The following is a 20,311-nucleotide window of genomic DNA, read 5'->3' as shown; positions in this document are numbered from 1 at the left end:
CCTCCCGCTGCTCCTACTACCGGTTTGGCTGATCTGGCCCGAACCGGCAGCAACCCACCTCTGTCCTGGACCATATAAAGCACAAATGAAAATCAAACTTGATTGCAAGGGTGGAGCCTGACTCCAGTATGCGCTTCCCTCCATATTCTTCCTTTCAACACTCACCCACACTCTTCATGGAACTGCCAATCTTAGTGCTCACACGCAGAAACTTGCTGAGGTCCCAGCGTGGAATCTTGACTACACAATAATCAAGGCTGGGTTCAAAGCAGGCTGTGGTGGAATTAGTGACCGAGTTCCTGGGTTGAAGTGAAGGGAAAGAGAAGGCTAAGATGGCGAGCCATGTATCTCTTATTGAATCTATGATCAGCATAGTTGCCATCCCTTTAGAACAGGGGTGTCCAAACCTGAGAACTTTAAGACTTGTGGACTTCAACTCCCAGAATTCCCCAGCCAGCTGGCTGGGGAATTCTGGGAATTGAAGTCCACAAGTCTTAAAGTTCTCAAGTTTGGACACCCCTGCTTCAGAAAGACTGTATAAGAGATGGCAAGAATCCAAGGTGGCAGCAGTTGCTAAGACACAATTTATCGGTCACATGTTTTAAGCAAAATTAAAAGTACGTAGGGGATTGGCTCCATAAAAGCCGAAACAATATTTGAGCAAATGATCTGTTGACACAGTGGGGGCAATGAGCAAGCAGACCCCTCCCCAGCTAGTTCTAGCAAAGCAATGCACCTTGCACCCCAGAGCATGCAGGCATTACCTGAGGATAGGCAACGGGATTCCCAAAGCCAGCTTAGCAGCAACGTAGGCCAAGGGGTAGCCAGTAGCCTTGCTTGCCAGAGCTGAACTCCGCGAGAGCCGAGCATTCACCTCTATGATGTAGTACTGTGGGACAGGAAAGAGACAGATACAGCCCTGCCAATATTTCCACCATCCTTCAGGATAGCAAGCAGAATGAGAGAGTTTCCATATTTCCTGGGAACGAATGATGACTCAGGACAGAGCATGTGGTTAACATGCAGAAGGTCCCAGGTTGAGTTGAGCTAGGAAAGATGGCCTTGAAACTCTGGCAAGCCGATCCTAGTCTGTGTTGACAATGCTGAATTAGGTGGGCCTGATCTGATTCAGCAGAAAGCTGCTGTTAAGCAACTGCAGGTAAGCTCACAGTGTCAGCATACACTGCTCAACAAGGACGATCAGGCATAGGTTCCCATACGTTTGTGATCTCAACCCAAGAGCATCTCTCACCTGCTCAGACTCAGGATTCAGGGCGTACTGAACATTACATTCTCCAACGATCCCCAGGTGACGAACCACTTTAATGGCTGTAGTGCGCAGGAGACTGTATTCCCTGTCGTTGAGCGTCTGGCTGGGGGCCACCACTATAGATTCACCAGTGTGGATGCCCAACGGATCCAGATTCTCCATATTGCATACCTGTTCAGGGTTGGGAACCAAGACGATCAGCTAGGTGAGAAGGCGGCCATCATCCCTGCAGCGATACAACCTGCAAATCCATGCCTCCAAGATCCCAAGTTGGGTGTCCTGCCTCACTAACTATGGTTAAAGGACCCTTCGTCATGATCATGGTTTTTTTGGCCTTATATTTTTGCCTTTCGCTGAGACAGTTTATATTTGTTTTTAACTATTCCAGATAGAGGTTTTTTGCCTCTCTCTGCTCCAAATCAGTTCCTTGCATAGATACGATTTGCAATGTGCTTGTTGGCAAAGTTAGAGGTTGAGACCTGTCCAGCTACCTTGGACACCCAGCAGCAAATAGCAATCTGCAATCAAAAAATGTGCCTGCTTAATTTTAATGTAAGAAAGTTTTGCTCATTCTTTTTCTGGCACCCAAAACAAGCATAAATGTGCCCTTCTGGTGATGAACCTCCCTCTACCTCTTTAACCCAATTGGCTTACCGTGACACAGTTGTCATAGGCATCGCGCACCACCTCATACTCAATCTCCTTCCAACCTTTGAGCGACTTGTCCACCAGCACCTGCGAGGTGTGGGCAAAGGCCTGGCTCACCAGTGCCATCAACTCTTCCCGTCCATTGGCAAATCCGGAGCCCAGCCCGCCCAATGCATAGGCTGAGCGTACAAGCACTGGGTAGCCAAGTCGTTCTGCAGCAACTTGTGCCTGTTGGGAGAAAGCATTTAGGAAATCCATCATCCCTACTAGTGGCTTTCAGAAGACATCTCGTGTCTTTTGGCCAGAAATCCTGGCAGATCCAAGTGGCCTATATGGGTGTTGTGGCATGACCTCACAGAAACTCATCCGCTTGCCAGGTAGATCAAAGTTGGTGTTCTGGCCCACCAGCGGTCAGAGCTGGCAGCAGATTCAGACAGTGAGGAGGTTGGGGAGGAACATGGGCCAGTCCTGGAGTCTGGGGAAGGCTCTGATGAGGGCTCTGTGTCGGAGGGAGAGAGGGGGCCAGAGCCGTATGCCAGTTATCAGCTGCCTTCAGAATCAGACATCAGTGAGGAAGAAAAACAGTTGGAGCCTGTTCCCAGTGTGTGCATGTGCAGAGTTGCCAGATGAAGGGAACAGCTAAAGAACAGGGGTTGACTTGGGAGTAAGGCCACAGGTGGACGATGAATGGCCCCTCCCAGAGAAAATAAAAGAGGAGTGAAAGGGGAGTGGAGTTTGCAGGAGACAATTGGTTCACTTAATTGGTTCCTGACTCTCCGAGACACCTTGCCAAATTTTGCAGATATCGGCCTGGCAGCTCTCCAAGCCAGATAACGTCTGTGACTGTAAATCCTCCCTTGAAAGACTTTGCTAGATGTGAATGAGAAGAATTCACAGTAAATTAATAAAGGAGTTTTTTGTCCGGACCAGACCAGGAGTTTGCTTCATGCTCTTGGGAAGCCTCGGTCAGAGCAGTGGGTTTCACATCAGAAAGCCCAATTTCTATCTCTGTCAGTCAGAGAAAGTTCCTAATCATCTTTCACTGATAAATGAACCATTGATTCTACCCTGCAAATCCAATCCTCTTCCCATATACTCTTGCATGGATTCTTCTATTGCTGGAAAAGAAGCACCATGTTTAAGAGGTTGTTTTACTCCAGAACTGGGCCCACTGGAACCTGAGGAAGAATTCTACCTCCACGGTCTTGGGCTCCCCCTAAAATAGGCATGGGTATAATTAAGCAGAATGACATACTTGTTCAATGGAGCAGGCAGCCTCACTAGGTGCTACATGTTCCCCTATCTCCTCCATCTTCTGCACAAAGACTTTGCGATCCTCTGTCATCTCAATTGAGGCCACGGGAGTGCCCAGCACACGCACGTTGTAGCGTTCCAGCACCCCAGCCTTAGTCAGCTCCACACCACAGTTGAGTGCTGTCTGTCCTCCAAACGTCAGCAAGATCCCATCTGGCCGCTCGTTCTTTATCACCTGACCATAGAGAAGAAAGTGGAAGGCTGAGAATGTCCCCCTCACTCAGTTCCAATCATATCCCAACCCTGAATTCGGTAAGGGGATTAGAGAGGTTCCACAACCCCCTTAACCGTCCAGGTAGTCCTCGACTTACAACCACAACTGAGCCCAAACTTTCCACTGCCAAACAAGGCAGCTAGGTGAATTTTGCCCCCATTTTATGATGCTTTTGCCATGGTTGTTAAGCGAATCATGTGGTCATTAAGAAAAATCTGGCTGCCCCCAGTGACTTTGCTAGTTGAAAGCAACTGGGAAGGTTACAAACGGTGATCACATGACCCCAGCTCTGTGCAGCTGTCATATAATACCCTGTTTCCCTGAAAATAAGCCCTCCCTCCCCTGAAAATTAGCCCTCCCCTGAAAATATTGCAACACAGCAGCAGCCATGAGGTGACCACGCTTGCTGCCTCCTGCACCTCAAAAATAATAAGACCTCCCCGAAAATGAGGCTAAGTGCTTATTTCGGGGGTCAAAAGAAAATAAGACCTTATCTTATTTTTGGGGAAACACAGTCCATACCAAGGGCGGATTTGATGTGACCATGGGGATGCTGAAAATCGGTCATAAGTCACTTTTCTCAATGAAGCTGTAACTTCGAATGGTTACTCAACAAACGGTTGTAAGTTGAGGACTACCTGTATGTTGGGACATTCCTGGTTTCCCAATAGAATAGGAATATTGAATGGCAGATGAGCAACAAGGAATCTGGGGAAGGGAAATAGTCAGTTCACCTGGGTGACATAGTCAGGAGTAATGGGCAAGAAGTAGACCTTGTCAGCCAAACCTTTGGAGGTCTGAACAGTGGCAATATTTGCATTGATGAGCACCGTCTGGATGTTCTCTTCCCTCAGAGCTTTGATGGCCTGGAAGGGTGGGAAAGTGCGATTATGACTGAATAAATTGTCATCCTTGCAACACAACTCCAGTCACGTCAAAATATGCACATAGGCCTAACCATATAGCAAAGGCAACACCATCAAAACAAAAAGATGTATTAACCAGATCTATTAAAGAGTTAGCAAAGTTGAATTTGTACACCGTGGGAAATTTGGTTAATGTGAATTTGGGCCCAGTGTGTTGGGCAAGTTACTTTATGGCTAAATATATTATGTAAAACCAGGAAATTAACTGGGGTGAATTCAGTAATCAAAGATAAATGTGTGAGTACAGCTTTAGAAAAAAGGCAGAGTTCTTATTTGGGAAAATAATTTGCTGAAATAAGCCATGATTAATCCTGACCCATTGCCCCCCCCCCTCTGTATCCCTCCCTCCCAGTCTGCTGGTGCTTAGATCTGGCTAGCAGGGCCACCCTGGAAACAGCAAAGGACCGGACCGCAGTGCCTCTACCAGACAAAACAGAGCTTACGAAGGCCATATGCAGTCCTCCTGAGCTCCATTTTCTCTGGCAGAGGGTTGCAGCAGCCAGAAATGGAGGTCAGGAGCTCATTTTTGCTGGCAGATCACTTGGGCTCCCACAAGGGCAAACATGAGTGATGTCGAGCTGGCCATGCCCCCACCCCTCGAGGTCAAACACAACCCTGTTGCAGCCCTCAATGAAATAGATCTAAAGTAGTGGTTCTCAACCTGTGGGTCGGGACCCCATTGGGGGTCGAACGACCCTTTCACCGGGATCGCCTAAGTCCATTGGAAAACAAATATTTTTGATGGTCTTAGGAACCGAGACACCAATTTTATGTTTGGGGGTCACCACAACATGAGAAACTGTATTAAAGGGTCGCGGCATTGGGAAGGTTGAGAACCACTGATCTAAAGTAACTGGGAGTTAGGAAACATATACATTAAAATAATACTGAATCAATAGGTAGATAAAAATGTTGAATCCTGTGTAAAATCTAGCTGCCTGTGTGACCAACCATAATAATGATAAATGATAGCACAGATAGTACTAATAGTAATGGATGCCTTGGGTGCAACCCCCAAATATCTTAACAGCATTGACAAAATCGGTCAATTACAAAAGATAGATTTACATGGAACAGCTTACATCCTCCTAGGATACCTTTAACACCATCAAAAAAACTTCTGCCTATCCCAGATCCTTGGGAAGGACTCAAAAGATGGATAAAAATGTCAGACCCAGTCATCTGGCAACCAACTATAATAATAATCTTTGCTTCTCTATGATGCAGCCCAAGGCGAATTAGGATCAGCTGCTGCCCTGTATCAGTACAAAAGAAATGATACCTCCATGCTAAAAATACCTCACGCACACTGGTGACTTTGCCATTGACAAAAGCCCTCAATTCTTTTTGCTTGTGCGTATTCCACCCAACCCCCATCCCACTCTGCAAATTTCCCTGCTGCCTTTTGACTTCCATTTCCTCACTCACTCACCTGGGAGCCAGAGTAGTCAAACTCACCTGCCTGCCCTATAGAAAGGCCCCCAGAGCCCAGGATGAGCACTTTGTGAGGGCGGGGCAGGTTGATGGCAGGCAGGACTTTTGAATCGTGCAGGCAGTCCTGCAGCCGTTTGCACACTAGAGGTGGGAGAGAAGAGAAAGGGATGCCCGGATGAGCACTGCAGTAATTTCAGCCCATCTGTGGACCCAGCAAAGCTTCAACCCTGCCAGGAGACTAGCAAGCACCCTATAGAAGGGGCACAACCTGCTAACTATACAGGGCAGCATGGAGGTAAAACTGAGCCTGTATCTCTAGGTTTGCAAAAGCCAACTCAATCAGAGAGCTCCCACCTGTTTTAGGGCTCTGCCCTCCAGCTTTGGTGTCCTGCACTGTCTCAAGGAAGACATCAAAAAGACATTCAAGATCCATCGGCCCCGCATTGTGCTCTGGGTGGAATTGCACACTGGGATCAGAGATGGAGAGAAAACAAGGAGGGGAATGTTACGGGTGCATCCCAAGCCCCTTAGACAATGCAATACCACTTCTAGTAGTCTATCAAAATTCTTAGAGCAGCTCTCCTATAAGGAAAACCTACAGCAGTTAAGACTAGAATAAAAGAGTTATGGAAGGGACATTGGAGGTCTTTTAGTCCAAACCCCTGCTTAGACATGAAACCCTATACCACTTCAGACAAAAGGTTGTCCAACCTCTTCTTAAAAACCTCCAGGTTGGAGCATTCACAACTTCAGGAGGCAAGTTGTCCCACTGATTAATTGTTCTAACTGTCAGGAAATTTCTCCTTAGTTCTAAGTTGCTTCTCTCCTTGATTAGTTTCCAACCATTGTTTCTTGTCCTATTCTCAGGTGGTTTGGAGAATAGCTTGACTCCCTCTTCTTTGTGGCAGCCCCTGAGATATTGGAACACTGCTATCAAGTCTCCCCTAGTCCATCTTTTCATTAAACTAGACATACCCAGTTCCTGCAACTATTCTTCGTATGTTTTAGCCTCCAGTCCCCTAATTATCTTTGTTGCTCTTCTCTGCACTCTTTCTAGAGTCTCAGCATCTTTTTTACATCATGACAACTAAAACTGGATTAAGTATTCCAAGTGTGGCCTTTCCAAGGCATTATAAAGTGGTATTAACACTTAATAGTTGGGGCTGTTTATTTAGAACAAAGGCAGATAAGGAGAGACGTGATACAAGGCATACAAAAGTGCGCATATTATAAACCCAAGGTGAGAATTCAAAGTCTTAGCAATGCTAAATGAAGGAAGATGTTTGGCTGATAAAAGAACCTTGAATTTTTTGCCATCTGATGGGGAGACGGTTTTAGATTGGAGAAACTGATGGAAGACTGGGCTACTATTGGCAACTAGATCTGATAGCTACTTCCTGTCTTTGATCTAGTGATTAAGGTGCTAAATCATGAGTAGGGAAATCTGAGTTCTAGTCCTGCCAGGCTTAAAAGCCAACTGGGTGTCTTTGGGCCAGTCACTCTCGCTCAACCACAGAAAGACAACAGCAAACCATTTTTGAAAATATAGCCTTGAAAACTGCATGTAGTTGCTAGGAGTCAAGAACTTGACCACACACACACACACACACACAAATCATAACCAGTACACCTTAAATATCAAATTTTGTGATGCAACAGTGGAAAAACAGTATGACATTCCTCATAATGCTTGGAGCTTCCTGAATGCACCAGCTTGGTCACTATACAATTCAGAAGCCTGGAAGAAATGGATCCTTGAGCTGATCCAGAAAGGCTCTTCTTAGGTCAGGGGTGTCCAAACTTGGCTGGCTGGGGAATTCTGGGAGTTGAAGTTCACAAGTCTTAACGTTCCCAAGTTTGGACACCCCTGTCTTAAGTCTTCTGTGTGGCTCCATCAAATCAGAATAAAGAAAGGCGCCCCAACTCACTTGCTTACCTCCTTTTCTCTTGTTTGTCCTTACCTGAAAAATGGCTTTGACTCATGCACGATTCCCTCGTTAGAGTGATCATTTGCATTGGTAAAGAGAGGAGTCCAGCCGGATGGCAAGCTAGCTGGATCTACTGCAAAGCCATGGTTCTGCGATGTGATAAAGCAGCGCTGGGATCCCTCATGCAGGCAAGGCTGGTTGTGTCCACGGTTTCCGTACCTGAGGAGGAATTCAAAGGGGAACAAGGTTTCAAGCTACAGGTAGTGCTCCATATACAATCACAACTGGGCCCAGAATCTCAGTTGTTGAGTGAAGCGATTGTTAAGTGATGTTCTGACCTAGGCTTCCATAAAAAGCATGAAGTAGAGTCTTAGTCCCGGAAAACCTCTTTTATTTACACAACTGTGAATTCCTTTCATTCACAGTCAGCAAGGCTTGGCAATCAGTCTTTCAGAGGAATATTTATCAACACGAACCTTATCTCGCTTGGAGAGCTGCCAGATAACTAGTTTCCAAATGCAGGGCAAGGCAACACTTGGCACAGAGTCTCTTATAGTCATAAAAGTTTCCAATCTTGAAACGACCGAAGGAACGAATTGTTTCTGCAGAAGTCCACTCCCCGTCCACTCCTCTTTTGTTTCCTGTGGGTGGGGCCAATCACCTCCAAGGTGTGGCTTTACTTCCAAGTTGACCCTGCTTTCTTAGTTGTTCCGGCAGCTCTACGCATGCACACACTGGCAACAGGCTCCAGCTGTTCCTCTGCCTCACTGCTGTCTAGTTCCCTCTGCCTCCGACTCAGAGCCCTCGTCTGAGCTTTCCTCAGCCCCCAGGACTGGCCCATGTTCCTTCACCTCCTCACTGTCCAACTCTGCTGCCAGCTCTGCTGGCCGCGGCGAGCCACAAGTGACAATCACATCACTTCTTTGCTCAATGGTTGCTGGGGAGAGGGCCTGGGCCTCTTGGGCATGGTAGGGATAGGCAGAACAATTGTGAGAATGATGTTGTTTGCAAACATTTTCACAAGATTTCAGATCCATTCCTCCAGCCTGCCAAGGAATTTCTGCAGGAGCCTTTCTGAGTGCCCTTGTTTCTGTCTCTCTGGAGGGGAAAATGCCAGGAAATGGCAGCATTCTCAGCCTTTCAGGATGCTGGCATTCGCTAGCATTTAATGCTGCTGGAGGGGAAAACACAAGCAAACACCTGTGTTTTCAATAAATTTGAGGTCTGGTTCTCTATGTGTGATCATGTGACCGAGGCAATAGGTGTGCTGGTGTGATATTTTACAATGGCCAGACATGCTTTAAGTTAAATGACCAGTCATAAGTTGAGGACTACCTGACATTTACTATAGCACTGAAGAATTAGACTGCTCAACATCATTGGAGAGGTACCTACTGGTTATTTAAGAGCTGTGATGGCAGTCGTTAGGGATGCAATATTGCTGGCTAACTCTGCCCACAGCCTGCAATTTGATTCCTACAGGCTCAAGGTTGACTCAGCCTTCCCTCTTTCCAAGGTTGGTAAAATAAGGACCCAGATTGTGGAGGCAATATGCTGATACTATAAACCTTTCAGAGTGCTGTAAAACACTATGGGGCAGCATATGTCTAAGTGCTACTGCTATTTCAAATATCCACTTACTTCATCTTGTAAGTCTTAGCTCCAATGGCCAGAGCCAGCAGCTGATGACCCAAGCAGATGCCAAAGATGGGCTTTGGAGTTGGCAATTCCAGCACACGGTGCAGATTGGAAATAGTTTCTTGGCAGAATTGTGGATCTCCAGGACCATTGCTAATAAACAAGCCATCAAATTCTGGGGGAAGAAATGAGGTATCAGGTGGCATTACCCATTTATTTATTTCATTTTTATCCTGCCTTTATTACTTTATAAGTAATTCAAGATGATGGTCATAAGTAATGCTCCTCCTTCCTCTTTTTCCACACCATAACAACCCTGTGTGGTGGGTCGGGCTGAGCGTGATTGGCTCAAAGTCAGCCAGTTAGCTTTCACACATAAGATGAAAGTAGAACTCAGTGTCTCCTGGTTTCTACATCAGCACCTTTTTTAAAAAACAATTTTTATTTATTTTTGAACAAAGACAAACAAACATAAAAAAAATAAGCTTCCATTACAAATTGTAGAAAGTGTGTTGGTTGGTTACAGTATCTCCATGCATCTCTTCCATAGTCATCACCTGCTTTTCATACCAAATCGCATATTTTAAATTCACCTGTATTCATGTATATCACGATTATTATATCTTAACCTTAATTTGACTATAATTGTTTTTACATCCTTTTATATATAATATTCAAATTCTAGAATAGGATCATATGATAACATTCTATTAAATCATCCTAAAATCATCCAATCACAATACATCTTTATAACATATTCTAGATAAAGCTTTTCAACCTCTTCTCATATTCTCCATGTGTTGTTTATATAAAATTTAATATTATCAAACTAATATATCTATATGTATTGTTATCATTATTAATCATTATTTAACTATAGCTATTGTCACTTCATTTTATACATACTACTAGTAAACTAAATTTAGCTTAGTTTTTATTATACATTTTCATTGCATCAACCTGTATCTTTCCAGTAATAGTGCCGTCTTATATCTCTTGCCATTTGCAGCATTAATGTTCTAGTTATTTTCTTAATAAATCTTGTATAAACTTCTCTTCGCAACATGTTGTTCCTTTCGTATCTCATAAAAGCTTGAAACCCAGCATCTGTTCTTTCCATCAGCTTATCTTTGATTATCACTGTTGCTTCTGTCAAGATTTCTCTCCTTATCTTCATCAATTTTTCTCTCTTTTCTTCTTCTGTGCTTTGAAGTCTGGGGTAGAGTTCCAATCCATCTACCTCCCCTTTCCATATTCCGCTCTTGCCATTACCAACCACGCTCACTTTGTTGTCAGTATCCACAGTTTTCTTATCTCTTTGCTCATTTTTTTCTTCCATCTTTTGAACTCTGTCCTCCACTTTCTTCATTTGATAAACATCCTCGGTTTCTCCATCAAATTTTTCTGTTTTGTATTCCATATTCTCCAATCTCTTTTCAATTCTCTCTGTCACAACTAATAGATTTTGAATTTCAAACATAATCATTTGCAATGTTTCTTTTTCCTGCTGAGCCATTCTTTCAATTTTGCAGATTCTGCCACTATAGGGTTCAAGGCTATTTTAATAAACTTCAAACAGGTTCATTTATTATCTTTCAAGTCAAAATGTTGTCTTCCCTCCAATAGCTAGTGATAGAACTCCCAAAAGGCAGCTGTATAAACAACTTGTGCTCGTTCTATCACTCTCAGTAAACAAACTGAAAGAACCTTGAATCTCAAGTGATCAAAGAGAAAGAAGAAAAAACAATGTATCCAGCCTCCAGCCTCTAAGTGGCAGTGTAACTGCTTTTCCTCCTGTTGTTACAACCCTCTTTATAATCCTTATTATCTTCTTTATATTCCAAGTTTAAGAAAGAAAGAAAAACCTTAAATGGAGATCAAAATCAATCCAATCAAGCATTATAAAAAAAGGAGAATTTTAATCCATAGGTGTAAGCAAAAGTGAAAAAAGAAGAATTAATCCATTCAGTTTAAAAAATAGGGAGCCTTTGCAAAAGTTCCATCCGTGAAAAAAAAATTAGAAACAGGATAACACACTAAGTTTAATGTAGATTAATTTCGCCGCATACAGTCTTCTGTCTTCAATTTTAATTTAACTTAATTTGTTTTTTTGGTAGTCTCTTTTTCTAATAATAAAATTTCCTCACCAATTCGACACACTTTCTCTTTCCGCTTTCTTCCCGTTCCGGAGCTGTCCCAACCTCAGCAGCTTCATTAGCTGTGTTTCTGTCGCCAGAAAAAAAGGCTATTCCTGGATCTTTCAGGGACTTTGCGGTGTCCCTGAGATCAGCAGGAGGTGCCCTTCTCAATCACCATCTCTACAGGACAGTTTAGGTCTGAATGGACCATCCAGCGGCAGAAATATCGACTGTGATCTCAGCGCACCAAGATAGCATGTCGTGCCGTCAGCTCTCTTCCAGCCTACATCAGCACCTTAACCACCAGACCACACTGGCTCTCTTTATGGCCTTAACTATGATTACTTTTCCTCTTAAATTAGCCACTTGGGCTCCACAAGTATGAACATTCTTTGCTCCCAAGCTGAAACAAGCCACCTATCTGGAGCTGTGAATTCCATACTCACCACTCAGTTATGCTTACCTGTACTATCCAGATGATGATCCCAGGGCACCACAGTAACAGCTGCCCCGCGAGCACAGAGGCATCGGATCTGGTTGTATTTCAGGCCACAGTCAATTGCTGTGATTCTCACAGACCCACTGGGGTTAAACAAGTGGGGTTCCTAGGGAGTAATAAGGGATAAAGTAGGTATGCTGAAGTTTATGGCATTGTGGCCAATAAACCACTCTTAATCCAATATCTCTACTGTTAATGATATAGAAGAAGCAAGGTGTTGGTGATGAGTGGGAAGATTGTAAACTTTTAAAACAACCCTTTTCCTCCTTAAGCTCTTCCAGCTGTGCATGGCTTTTCCCCAAATAATTTATATTTAAATTCCTGCCCAGCTATCCCTGTCTTGGTACAGAGCAGAGGTGGAATCCTGCAACAATAACAAAACTGATTGGTTTTCATGCTTTTTTATTGCTTTCATTGCTGTTGTGAACCACCCAATGTTATGCCATATAATTTGTGTGTTTATAAGAAACCTTATAAAATAACAACTTTCTGGTGCAGAAAAGTTCTATAAAAAAATTGAGCCACTTGGAAGCTATGGAGTGCATATTTTTAGGCAGAAGGAGGGATCCCTGAACCGGAAAACTGCTTCTCAAAATAATTCATTATAAATAAGATGTTAAGTGGACTTTTATTTTTTCCAAACCAAATGCAATAGTTAAATAAACCCCTCTCCTATTCTGAATGTTAATACAGTATATCCGCTGCTGCCGCTTGCCACCTTCAATTTGCTTAGCCCAAGTTATCTCTTCCCTTCCAACCCTATTCTTCCAACCTACTTTCAGCGAGACTTCCTTCACCAAGTTCCTTGTGTTTGGATCATCAAATGGCTGGTGTGAACTATGGAGGCCCTCTGGTATCAGTTTTCCCAGCATACTCCCTTTTTCCCGGATCCGCTTGGTTAGTGCTCGTGTATCAATTCCTGCAGGAGAAATGAACTATTAGAAAGGATGGACTATTTCAGTAGACTATGTGGTTCTGTGATCACAGGGAGAATTCACAGACAGGATAATCCCATTCAGAACCAAAGGTGGAAAATCTCTCAAACTGAAAGATCCACATTTCCAAAGTCACAACAGTCTTGCTTGATTAAGCCAAAACCTGAGGTGCTCCATCCGGACCACACAGTCTTCAGGCACTGGACTAGGATATCCGTGGCATCCATTCAGGTGTCTTGGGATAAAATTGTAAATCTGGATATCATACTGATGGTACCTTACCCCAAACTGTCAGATCACCTATCCGATAGCTTCAGGTAGATATTAAAGGGAAGTAGGAGAAAGGACTGAGTCTTGTGGCACCTCATTATGGCTTTCAAGGAGCACATAAGAGAGAGATTGCAACTCAACTTGCATTTCACTGGGTCCTCTAGAGGCAAACCCTAGCACAGGTCTTTCTGATAGGAAGTACTTACCTTCCAAACCAGGAATCCCCTTTTCTTTCAGCCAATGATCCAGTGAGCGTGTAGCACTCCAGTGGCTGGGATTTCGAGAGCATTCATCCACAATCAGTGCGGCTACATGAATGCCATTAGATTCAAACCACTGGAGGAGGGGAAGCAGAGAGTTAATAAAGAAACATATCTCATCATCACAAGAAGTTCCTAATTCCCTTCTACTCAAGTCCCCCCAAACATTTTATTCCTTTATTTGAAAAATGCACATTATATCCATAATTTGTGTCAACAATCTCATTAGAAGAAATTCTGCAGCTGACTTTCAGTTGTCATTCCCAGAAAGTAAAAATACGCTTCTCTCCTGATCTCAGAAATTCTCCACAATTTCGGGGATATAGTTAAGAAAGACTAAAAACTGATCTAATTCATCAAGCAGATTAGAAGTGCCTCAACTTCTAATCCAGTTCATTTCATCCAATCATTTCAAATATATCCAATGTGTTTTGATTATTTGGTATGAATCATCAATGTAATTCAGGACACTGGATTATTCTGGAAAACAATCTAATCACATATGAATCAAATTAAATCTCTACATCAAAGATGCAGACAAACCCAACTTCAGATATGCTGTCTGTCAATTTTATAGCATTGCACTGACAGAGCAGATGAAGTATGTGGACACCAGGCTATCTATGCCAGAAATTCCTAAAACTCTTCAACTAGGCCAGGATAATTTCTGGCACTTTGTCTCCAGGCACCCAGAAATCAAATCTCAGTGCTAAGCCATCTGAAATGTTTACAGTAACATGTAAGGATGGGTTTCTTTCTGCCAATGCTATACTTACCCGGCTGAGACCGTATTCATCCAACTCATCTGGAGGAACACCATAATTCCCAATCAGTGGGTAAGTCAGTACCAAGATCTGGGATTTATAGGAGGGATCTGTCAGTGCTTCAGGATAACCCACCATGCCAGTCTGGAACACTGTAGATTCCAAGAAATGATACAAATTAGATTAGTGACCCTGGCATAAACCCATATTGGTTTTGGCAAATGACTCTCTCCTGCAAATCGGGCCTAAGAACTGAGTAATCTTTCTCCAGCCCATTCGTAGTTGTTAATTCAGTCCTTTAGCATTCTGCTGCATCTGGCAAAAGGAGCATTTAAGGGAAAGAAATCAGATGCGACATCAGCAGCCTTTCCAGAAGACTGGATAGAGTGGACTGCTGACCCCTCCAAATTTCTCTAGGAAACATCAAAGCAAATGCAGAGGTCATGTACCGAGCTGATCACCTTTTTATCTGTTTGCAGTTTACCCAATGTGGAATCCCAGACCGCATCAGTATATTCACTTCTACAGCTGAACAATACAGGCTCAATACACTTCTACAGCCTAACATAAAAAGGCAGAGCCAAGATAAACAATTGTCAGCAACTGCCCCTTTCTCATGACTTCCACATCCAGAAAACCCGTCTTGAACACAGATTGCTTGATGTCGTCATGATATTTGTCACATGGAGCAATCCAATACCAGGTTTCTAGTGCCATAGACTTTTCAAAGATTGATGAACACACGATCACAGAAGCATTAAGAATGCTGCTCCTTCTGTTTAGCACAAGCGTTTTTTTCCCCACTGAATAAGCCGAATTCTCAGGATTGTATGAACTTGTAGGATACACAGCCTTCTCAAAGGACCTCTCACCATTTGGCGCTCTCTTCTATCTGCTTTTTCCTCATCTTATTCCTGATACGAGCTTTCCACTACCAGTACAGCTGTCTCCTTACCAGGAGAGACTGTTCTCCATGCTATAGGTTTTTATTAATAAGATAGTGGTACATGGGAGGAGCTGCAGTTGGATTAAACTAAAGACCTAACTAAATTTTATTCTCTACGAGTACCAATATTGACTATTCTTACAGCAGAAGTGAGCAATCATTGTCCCTCCAAATAGTGCTGCATTTTTAGTCAATATGAACATCGGCTAGATCATGATTGTAAATCAACCTTCAAGGGCTTCAGGTTTCTAAATTCATCCATGCAAGTCTGCTTTAAGGAGTGCAACTAAATAAAGCATATGATGTGCTCTGACCACTCAAAAGTACTACACAAATGTGTATTATTGTTGTTCTGTTGTTATTATTGCTGAGTCCTATGAAAGCTTGGGTTATCTTCTTGGTAGTGACATGTTCTCAGATTCTGGACCTGCCTTCTTCAATAGAAAGGGCATGAGAGGAAGACCACTTTGATTCAGTAGCCTCAACAAGATACTTTATACTTTTCAGCAATCAGCAAACCAGATGTGGCTGCACTCAGCAATAGAAGAATCTTTCTATTGGATGAGAAGATTGATTTGTTCTGGCCAGCAGCCTGTCCCCAAAACAGCCAACTACCGGATCCAATGTCTTCTAAAAATCTGACATCACAGAACATTTCCTTTGTATTATCCATCACTTGGTACTGAGAGGTGTATGTTGCCACTATTCCCAAAGCATAGTTGGCATAATTTGAAGCCAGCAAGAGCCTTGGTCTTCCTGAATTAGCACTTCTCTTTTCTAAAAAATAAGATTTTTTTTTCCTGGAGGGGCATCACCATTGTAGGGCATAGAGTACGGAGTGATAATTCTTCCTTCCTAGTACCTATCTCTTTCCACTTATGACTATAACCATGTTGCTTGCATCTTTTACCTTTATATTGTTTGATTTGTTTCCTAGTATAATTTGATAGTTTATTAGTAACCTATGACTATGACTAAGTGTTGTATCTTATGATTCTCGATGAATGTATTCTATTTTATTCTCCTTCTGTACACTGACAGCATATGCACCAAAGACAAATTCCTTGTGTGTCCAATCACACTTGGCCAATAAAGAATCCTATTCTTATTCTAATTCCTTATTTGTTCTTTTGAAAGTCAGCTGATCATATTTCAAAAACACCTTGGGAACTACTGGAGTAGTAGCAAGAATGATGAACTCAGACAGGATGATACCTTCTTACTTCTAATTTATCTGAACTGGGAATGGGCCTGGTCTATTTCCAAGATCAGCAATGTGACAAGCGGGAGAAAGTCTAAAAGGCCCGACTAGGCAAGAACAGATGTGCTCTTATCAGGTCTATCACAGACAGCTGTGCTACCAAGCCTGGGCACGTTTCAAAGGCACTCTTCCTTCTACAAGTAGCCTTAGGCACATTTGGGGGTCCAACAAGGGTCAAAGGCGCCTGCTGAGCAAATGGGCATAACGACAGAGAGCAGGACCATATCTCCACGACCCTCCCCTACATTCTAGAGGGAGGGGAGAGCACCGCCACCCTTCCTTTGGCCGGGAATGCAAAAGTGCGACCGGTCAAGCAAAGAGCTTTCCTTCTCTTTGGTCCTGCATAGAGAAACTCACCGACTTCACCCGCAACTGGAGTCCCCACGAGTCCAAAGGGACGCCCACGCAACACCGTCCCATCCTCCAGCACTAGGCTGCCCATAGCTTTTAGCACGTGGAGGACGACGACGGGGGGGCGGCGGAGGCGGCGGGATGGCTCGGAATTCCCAGCGGTGAGAAGCGGGGGGGAGGGGAGCGACAGAGACCGGGAGACAAGAGCAGGAGGAGGAGGAGGAGGAAGCGGGGGGATAATGCGGAGGATGCGGCCGGCGCCGGACGCACGAGGGGGAGGTGATGTGGCCGAAGCGATGAAAAGCGCGTTAGCGGGAGGCGGAGCCGAGAGGGTGAAGAAGGGAGGAAATGACCTGACAAGGGGCGGCGCAGCACAAACCGAGCCGGGCAGGTTTTTTTTTTCCCCTCCAGGCTCCGCCTTGGTGGGATTCCTCTGCCGCCGATTCCCTTTGCGGTGCTTACCTGCGCCTCGCAAGGCCCGGTCGGCACGTGCTGTCGAAGGAAGGCGCTTGCCAAATAAATAAAGAAATAAATAAAATATGCACCCCGTGGGCAGATTTTTTTTTGCCAGCGGGCAGTTGCATTTGGCACCCTTCAAACAGGAGTTGTGGGGGGACAAAAGCAACCCATAGAAGAGCATAGTCCAGGGGTGTCCAAACTTGGGAACTTTAAGACTTGTGGACTTCAACTCCCAGAATTCCCCAGCCAGCCATGCTGGCTGGGGAATTCTGGGAGTTGAAGTCCACAAGTCTTAAAGTTTCCAAGTTTGGACACCCCTGGCATAGTCGTAGCTCGGGGTTGAACTGAGGGGTCCTTGACGCTCTCTGATCTTGCTTGTTTTTCTTGCAAGACATTTCATTATCAAACTGTAAGGTAAGCCCACACGCTAAACACTGGCGTTACCTGGTTTGATAATTTTATTTTATTTTATTTATTTAGAAGATTTATATGGTCGCCCATTCACTCTCAGTGACTCTGGGTTGCTTAACAAAGAATAAAATCCCAATATAAAAGAATAAAAAATAATACGCCCCCCCAATCCCTCCATGGGGGTGAAGTGGTTGCAAGCAAACAGCTAAGCTCAGAGAGCACCAAGGACCTCACACAGGACAAAGGTGCCCAGTCTTGGTGGCCTCCATGCAGGGGCTTTCTTCCTCCTTAGGAAGTCTTTGGGCATCATCAAAGAACAGAAGCTCAAAAGTAGCACCTTGATCTGTTTTCCAATTTGTGCTGCCAGGGTCTGCCCCATAGTAGGGAATCCCCTTTGTGATTGGATGAGCCACTTTGCTTTACTTTGTAAGAATGTTCCTGGGATGGGATTACAGCAGGGATGGCAAACCTTTTCAGCACTGAGTACCCAAACTTGAGCGCGAGCTCAAAGACCAGCTGGCCAATGTGCATGCGCACACCAGCCAGCCAGTCTTCTGGTTTCCAGGGCTCCGGCGTGTGCGAAGACCAGCTGGTATGTACGCGCCGAAAACCAGAACAGCTGGTAATGGTGCGCGTGCTCTGTGTGCCACCTCTGGCACGTGTGCCATAGGTTTGCCATCATGGGACTACAGGATATAAAATGGAAATACAACCTTTTAAAATAGTAGGCTTTCAAAGCTGCCAGCGCTGAACAGATAGGTTTGAATTTGGGATCAGAAATCATGTTTTTCTTCTAGATTTTAATACTTTTTTTTTTTTACAAATGAGTGGGCCAGAACACATTATTTATAAGAACACATTCATATTCCTTCTTCCTCCTATTTTCCCCTTCAACAACAGCTCTGTGAGGTTGGTTGGACTGAGAGAGTGATTGGCCCAAAGTCACCCAGTTGTTTTTCATGCCTACAGTGCAGGGGTGAGTTCCTGCCAGTTCTAACCTCTTCTATAAAAGAGGTTCCACAAATCTACAGTGCCGTTTAGAGCCGGTTCCAGCTCCCTCCCCCCCCCCCCCCCGCCCATCCGCACAGCATCAAGATGAAGAGCGAGAGGAGGAATTCTGGGAGTTGAAGTCCACAAGTCTTAAAGCTGTCAAGTTTGAACACCCCTGGGGTTTTTTTTCTAAAGGGGGTGCAAGGGTCTTGTAACTTGACAGCTTTAAGACTTGCGTGCTTCAAATGCCAGAGTTTCTGAGCCAACACTTTGGTTGCTAAGCAAGAGCGTTGTTAAGTGAGCTTCACCACATTTTACAAGTTGGTCATGCCCACTGTCACATGGCCAGCAAGCCACTCCCACCCGGTCACATGGCCAGCAAGCCACTCCCACAAAGCAGGCCACACCTACAGAAGAGGTTCTAAAAAAATTTGAAACCCACCATTGCTTCAGTGGGACTAGAACTCCAGGTTCCTGGTTTTGATATCCAGGGGGGAAACCAGTGGAGACTTCAGTGTTTTATACTCAGTTGAGATTAAAATTGCATTAGTATGTGTAACACTGCTGCTTAAATAAATGTAAATAAGCCACAAGATTAGAGATGACCACTTTCATCAAGAACAGAAGGGTTAAACTAGAGTTTACCTTGTGATGTAATACAGATTGGATCAGTTGCTTTCTGTTCAGAGGTAGACTCTGAGCCTCGCCATATTCCCAGCCAACTAGCATCTGAGTTGAAACATACATTAACAAAGGTAAGATTGAATGTTGGCCTTATAAAGAGGTTCCCTGTGCAATCCATTCTTCTACATGGAAAAAAGCTTGTCTTATAAATGATAAAGGGCAGAATTCTGGAGATGCAGACTAGAGTTGCTATGCCTAATCAGAAAGAAATACTATAAAGCTAAAAATAATTCTGATATGTTTGAATTTACTCCCCCTACCCTCAGCAACTAGGGGAGATCTACAAAAATATTTTCTTTCAAGATTCAAAGTATTCATTTATACATGATGTTTTTAGCTAAGAATCTTTGTTAGATATTTATTTTGTTGTAGGTGTATTAGAAGCCATCTGATTTTTATTTCTCTGTGCAAATGTAAATTCATAAATTAAATGCAGTGTCCCTCAACACAAATTATAGCACTCCAGCACCATCTTGTGGTCTAGCAAGAAGTTTGTATTTTTGCAAATAGGATTCCTGTACTGTTGCTTTTGAAATTTTTTTTGGGGGAAATATTTCATCATTTGCAAGATTTGTTATCTTCCAAAGCATGGAAGAAGAATGGAAATCTCTATAGCCACCGTGATTATACCACAGTATACAGGAAGCTGTATTATGGAAAATATTTACAATACAATACAATAGTAGAGTTGGAAGGGACCTTGGAGGTCTTCTAGTCCAACCCCCTGCCTAGGCAGGAAACCCTATACCGTTTCAGACAAATAGCTATCCAACATCTTCTTAAAGACTTCCAGTGTTGGGGCATTCACAACTTCTGGAGGCAAGCTGTTCCACTGATTAATTGTTCTCACTGTCAGGAAATTTCTCCTCAGTTCTAAGTTGCTTCTCTCCTTGATTAGTTTCCACCCATTGCTTCTTGTTCTACCCTCAGGTGCTTTGGAGAATAGTTTGACTCCCTCTTCTTTGTGGCAA

General features: G+C 43.9%; 1 protein-coding gene across 1 annotated transcript in view; it reads right to left on the bottom strand.

Moving 5' to 3' along the window:
• CAD (carbamoyl-phosphate synthetase 2, aspartate transcarbamylase, and dihydroorotase) overlaps positions 1-16,943 on the bottom strand; it is a 41,496-nt gene extending 24,553 nt beyond the window's left edge. Inside the window, exons 1-15 of the mRNA XM_081940713.1 lie at positions 16,803-16,943; positions 14,251-14,390; positions 13,421-13,550; positions 12,786-12,928; positions 11,974-12,115; positions 9,376-9,547; positions 7,768-7,953; positions 6,161-6,273; positions 5,805-5,947; positions 4,181-4,312; positions 3,174-3,407; positions 1,925-2,146; positions 1,253-1,441; positions 765-889; positions 166-299 (exon numbers count right to left, since the gene is read on the bottom strand). Coding sequence (XP_081796839.1) covers positions 166-299; positions 765-889; positions 1,253-1,441; positions 1,925-2,146; positions 3,174-3,407; positions 4,181-4,312; positions 5,805-5,947; positions 6,161-6,273; positions 7,768-7,953; positions 9,376-9,547; positions 11,974-12,115; positions 12,786-12,928; positions 13,421-13,550; positions 14,251-14,390; positions 16,803-16,887 — 2,290 coding nt within the window. The 5' untranslated portion in view covers positions 16,888-16,943. The remainder of the gene's footprint in view (positions 1-165; positions 300-764; positions 890-1,252; positions 1,442-1,924; positions 2,147-3,173; positions 3,408-4,180; positions 4,313-5,804; positions 5,948-6,160; positions 6,274-7,767; positions 7,954-9,375; positions 9,548-11,973; positions 12,116-12,785; positions 12,929-13,420; positions 13,551-14,250; positions 14,391-16,802) is intronic.
• Between the last annotated feature and the right edge of the window lie 3,368 nt (positions 16,944-20,311).

Source organism: Natrix helvetica (genome assembly GCF_964273705.1).
Source record: "Natrix helvetica genome assembly, chromosome: 2".
Lineage (NCBI taxonomy): Eukaryota > Metazoa > Chordata > Lepidosauria > Squamata > Natricidae > Natrix > Natrix helvetica.
Note: the sequence above shows the minus strand (reverse complement) of the source record. Positions and strands in the feature narration are given on the sequence as shown.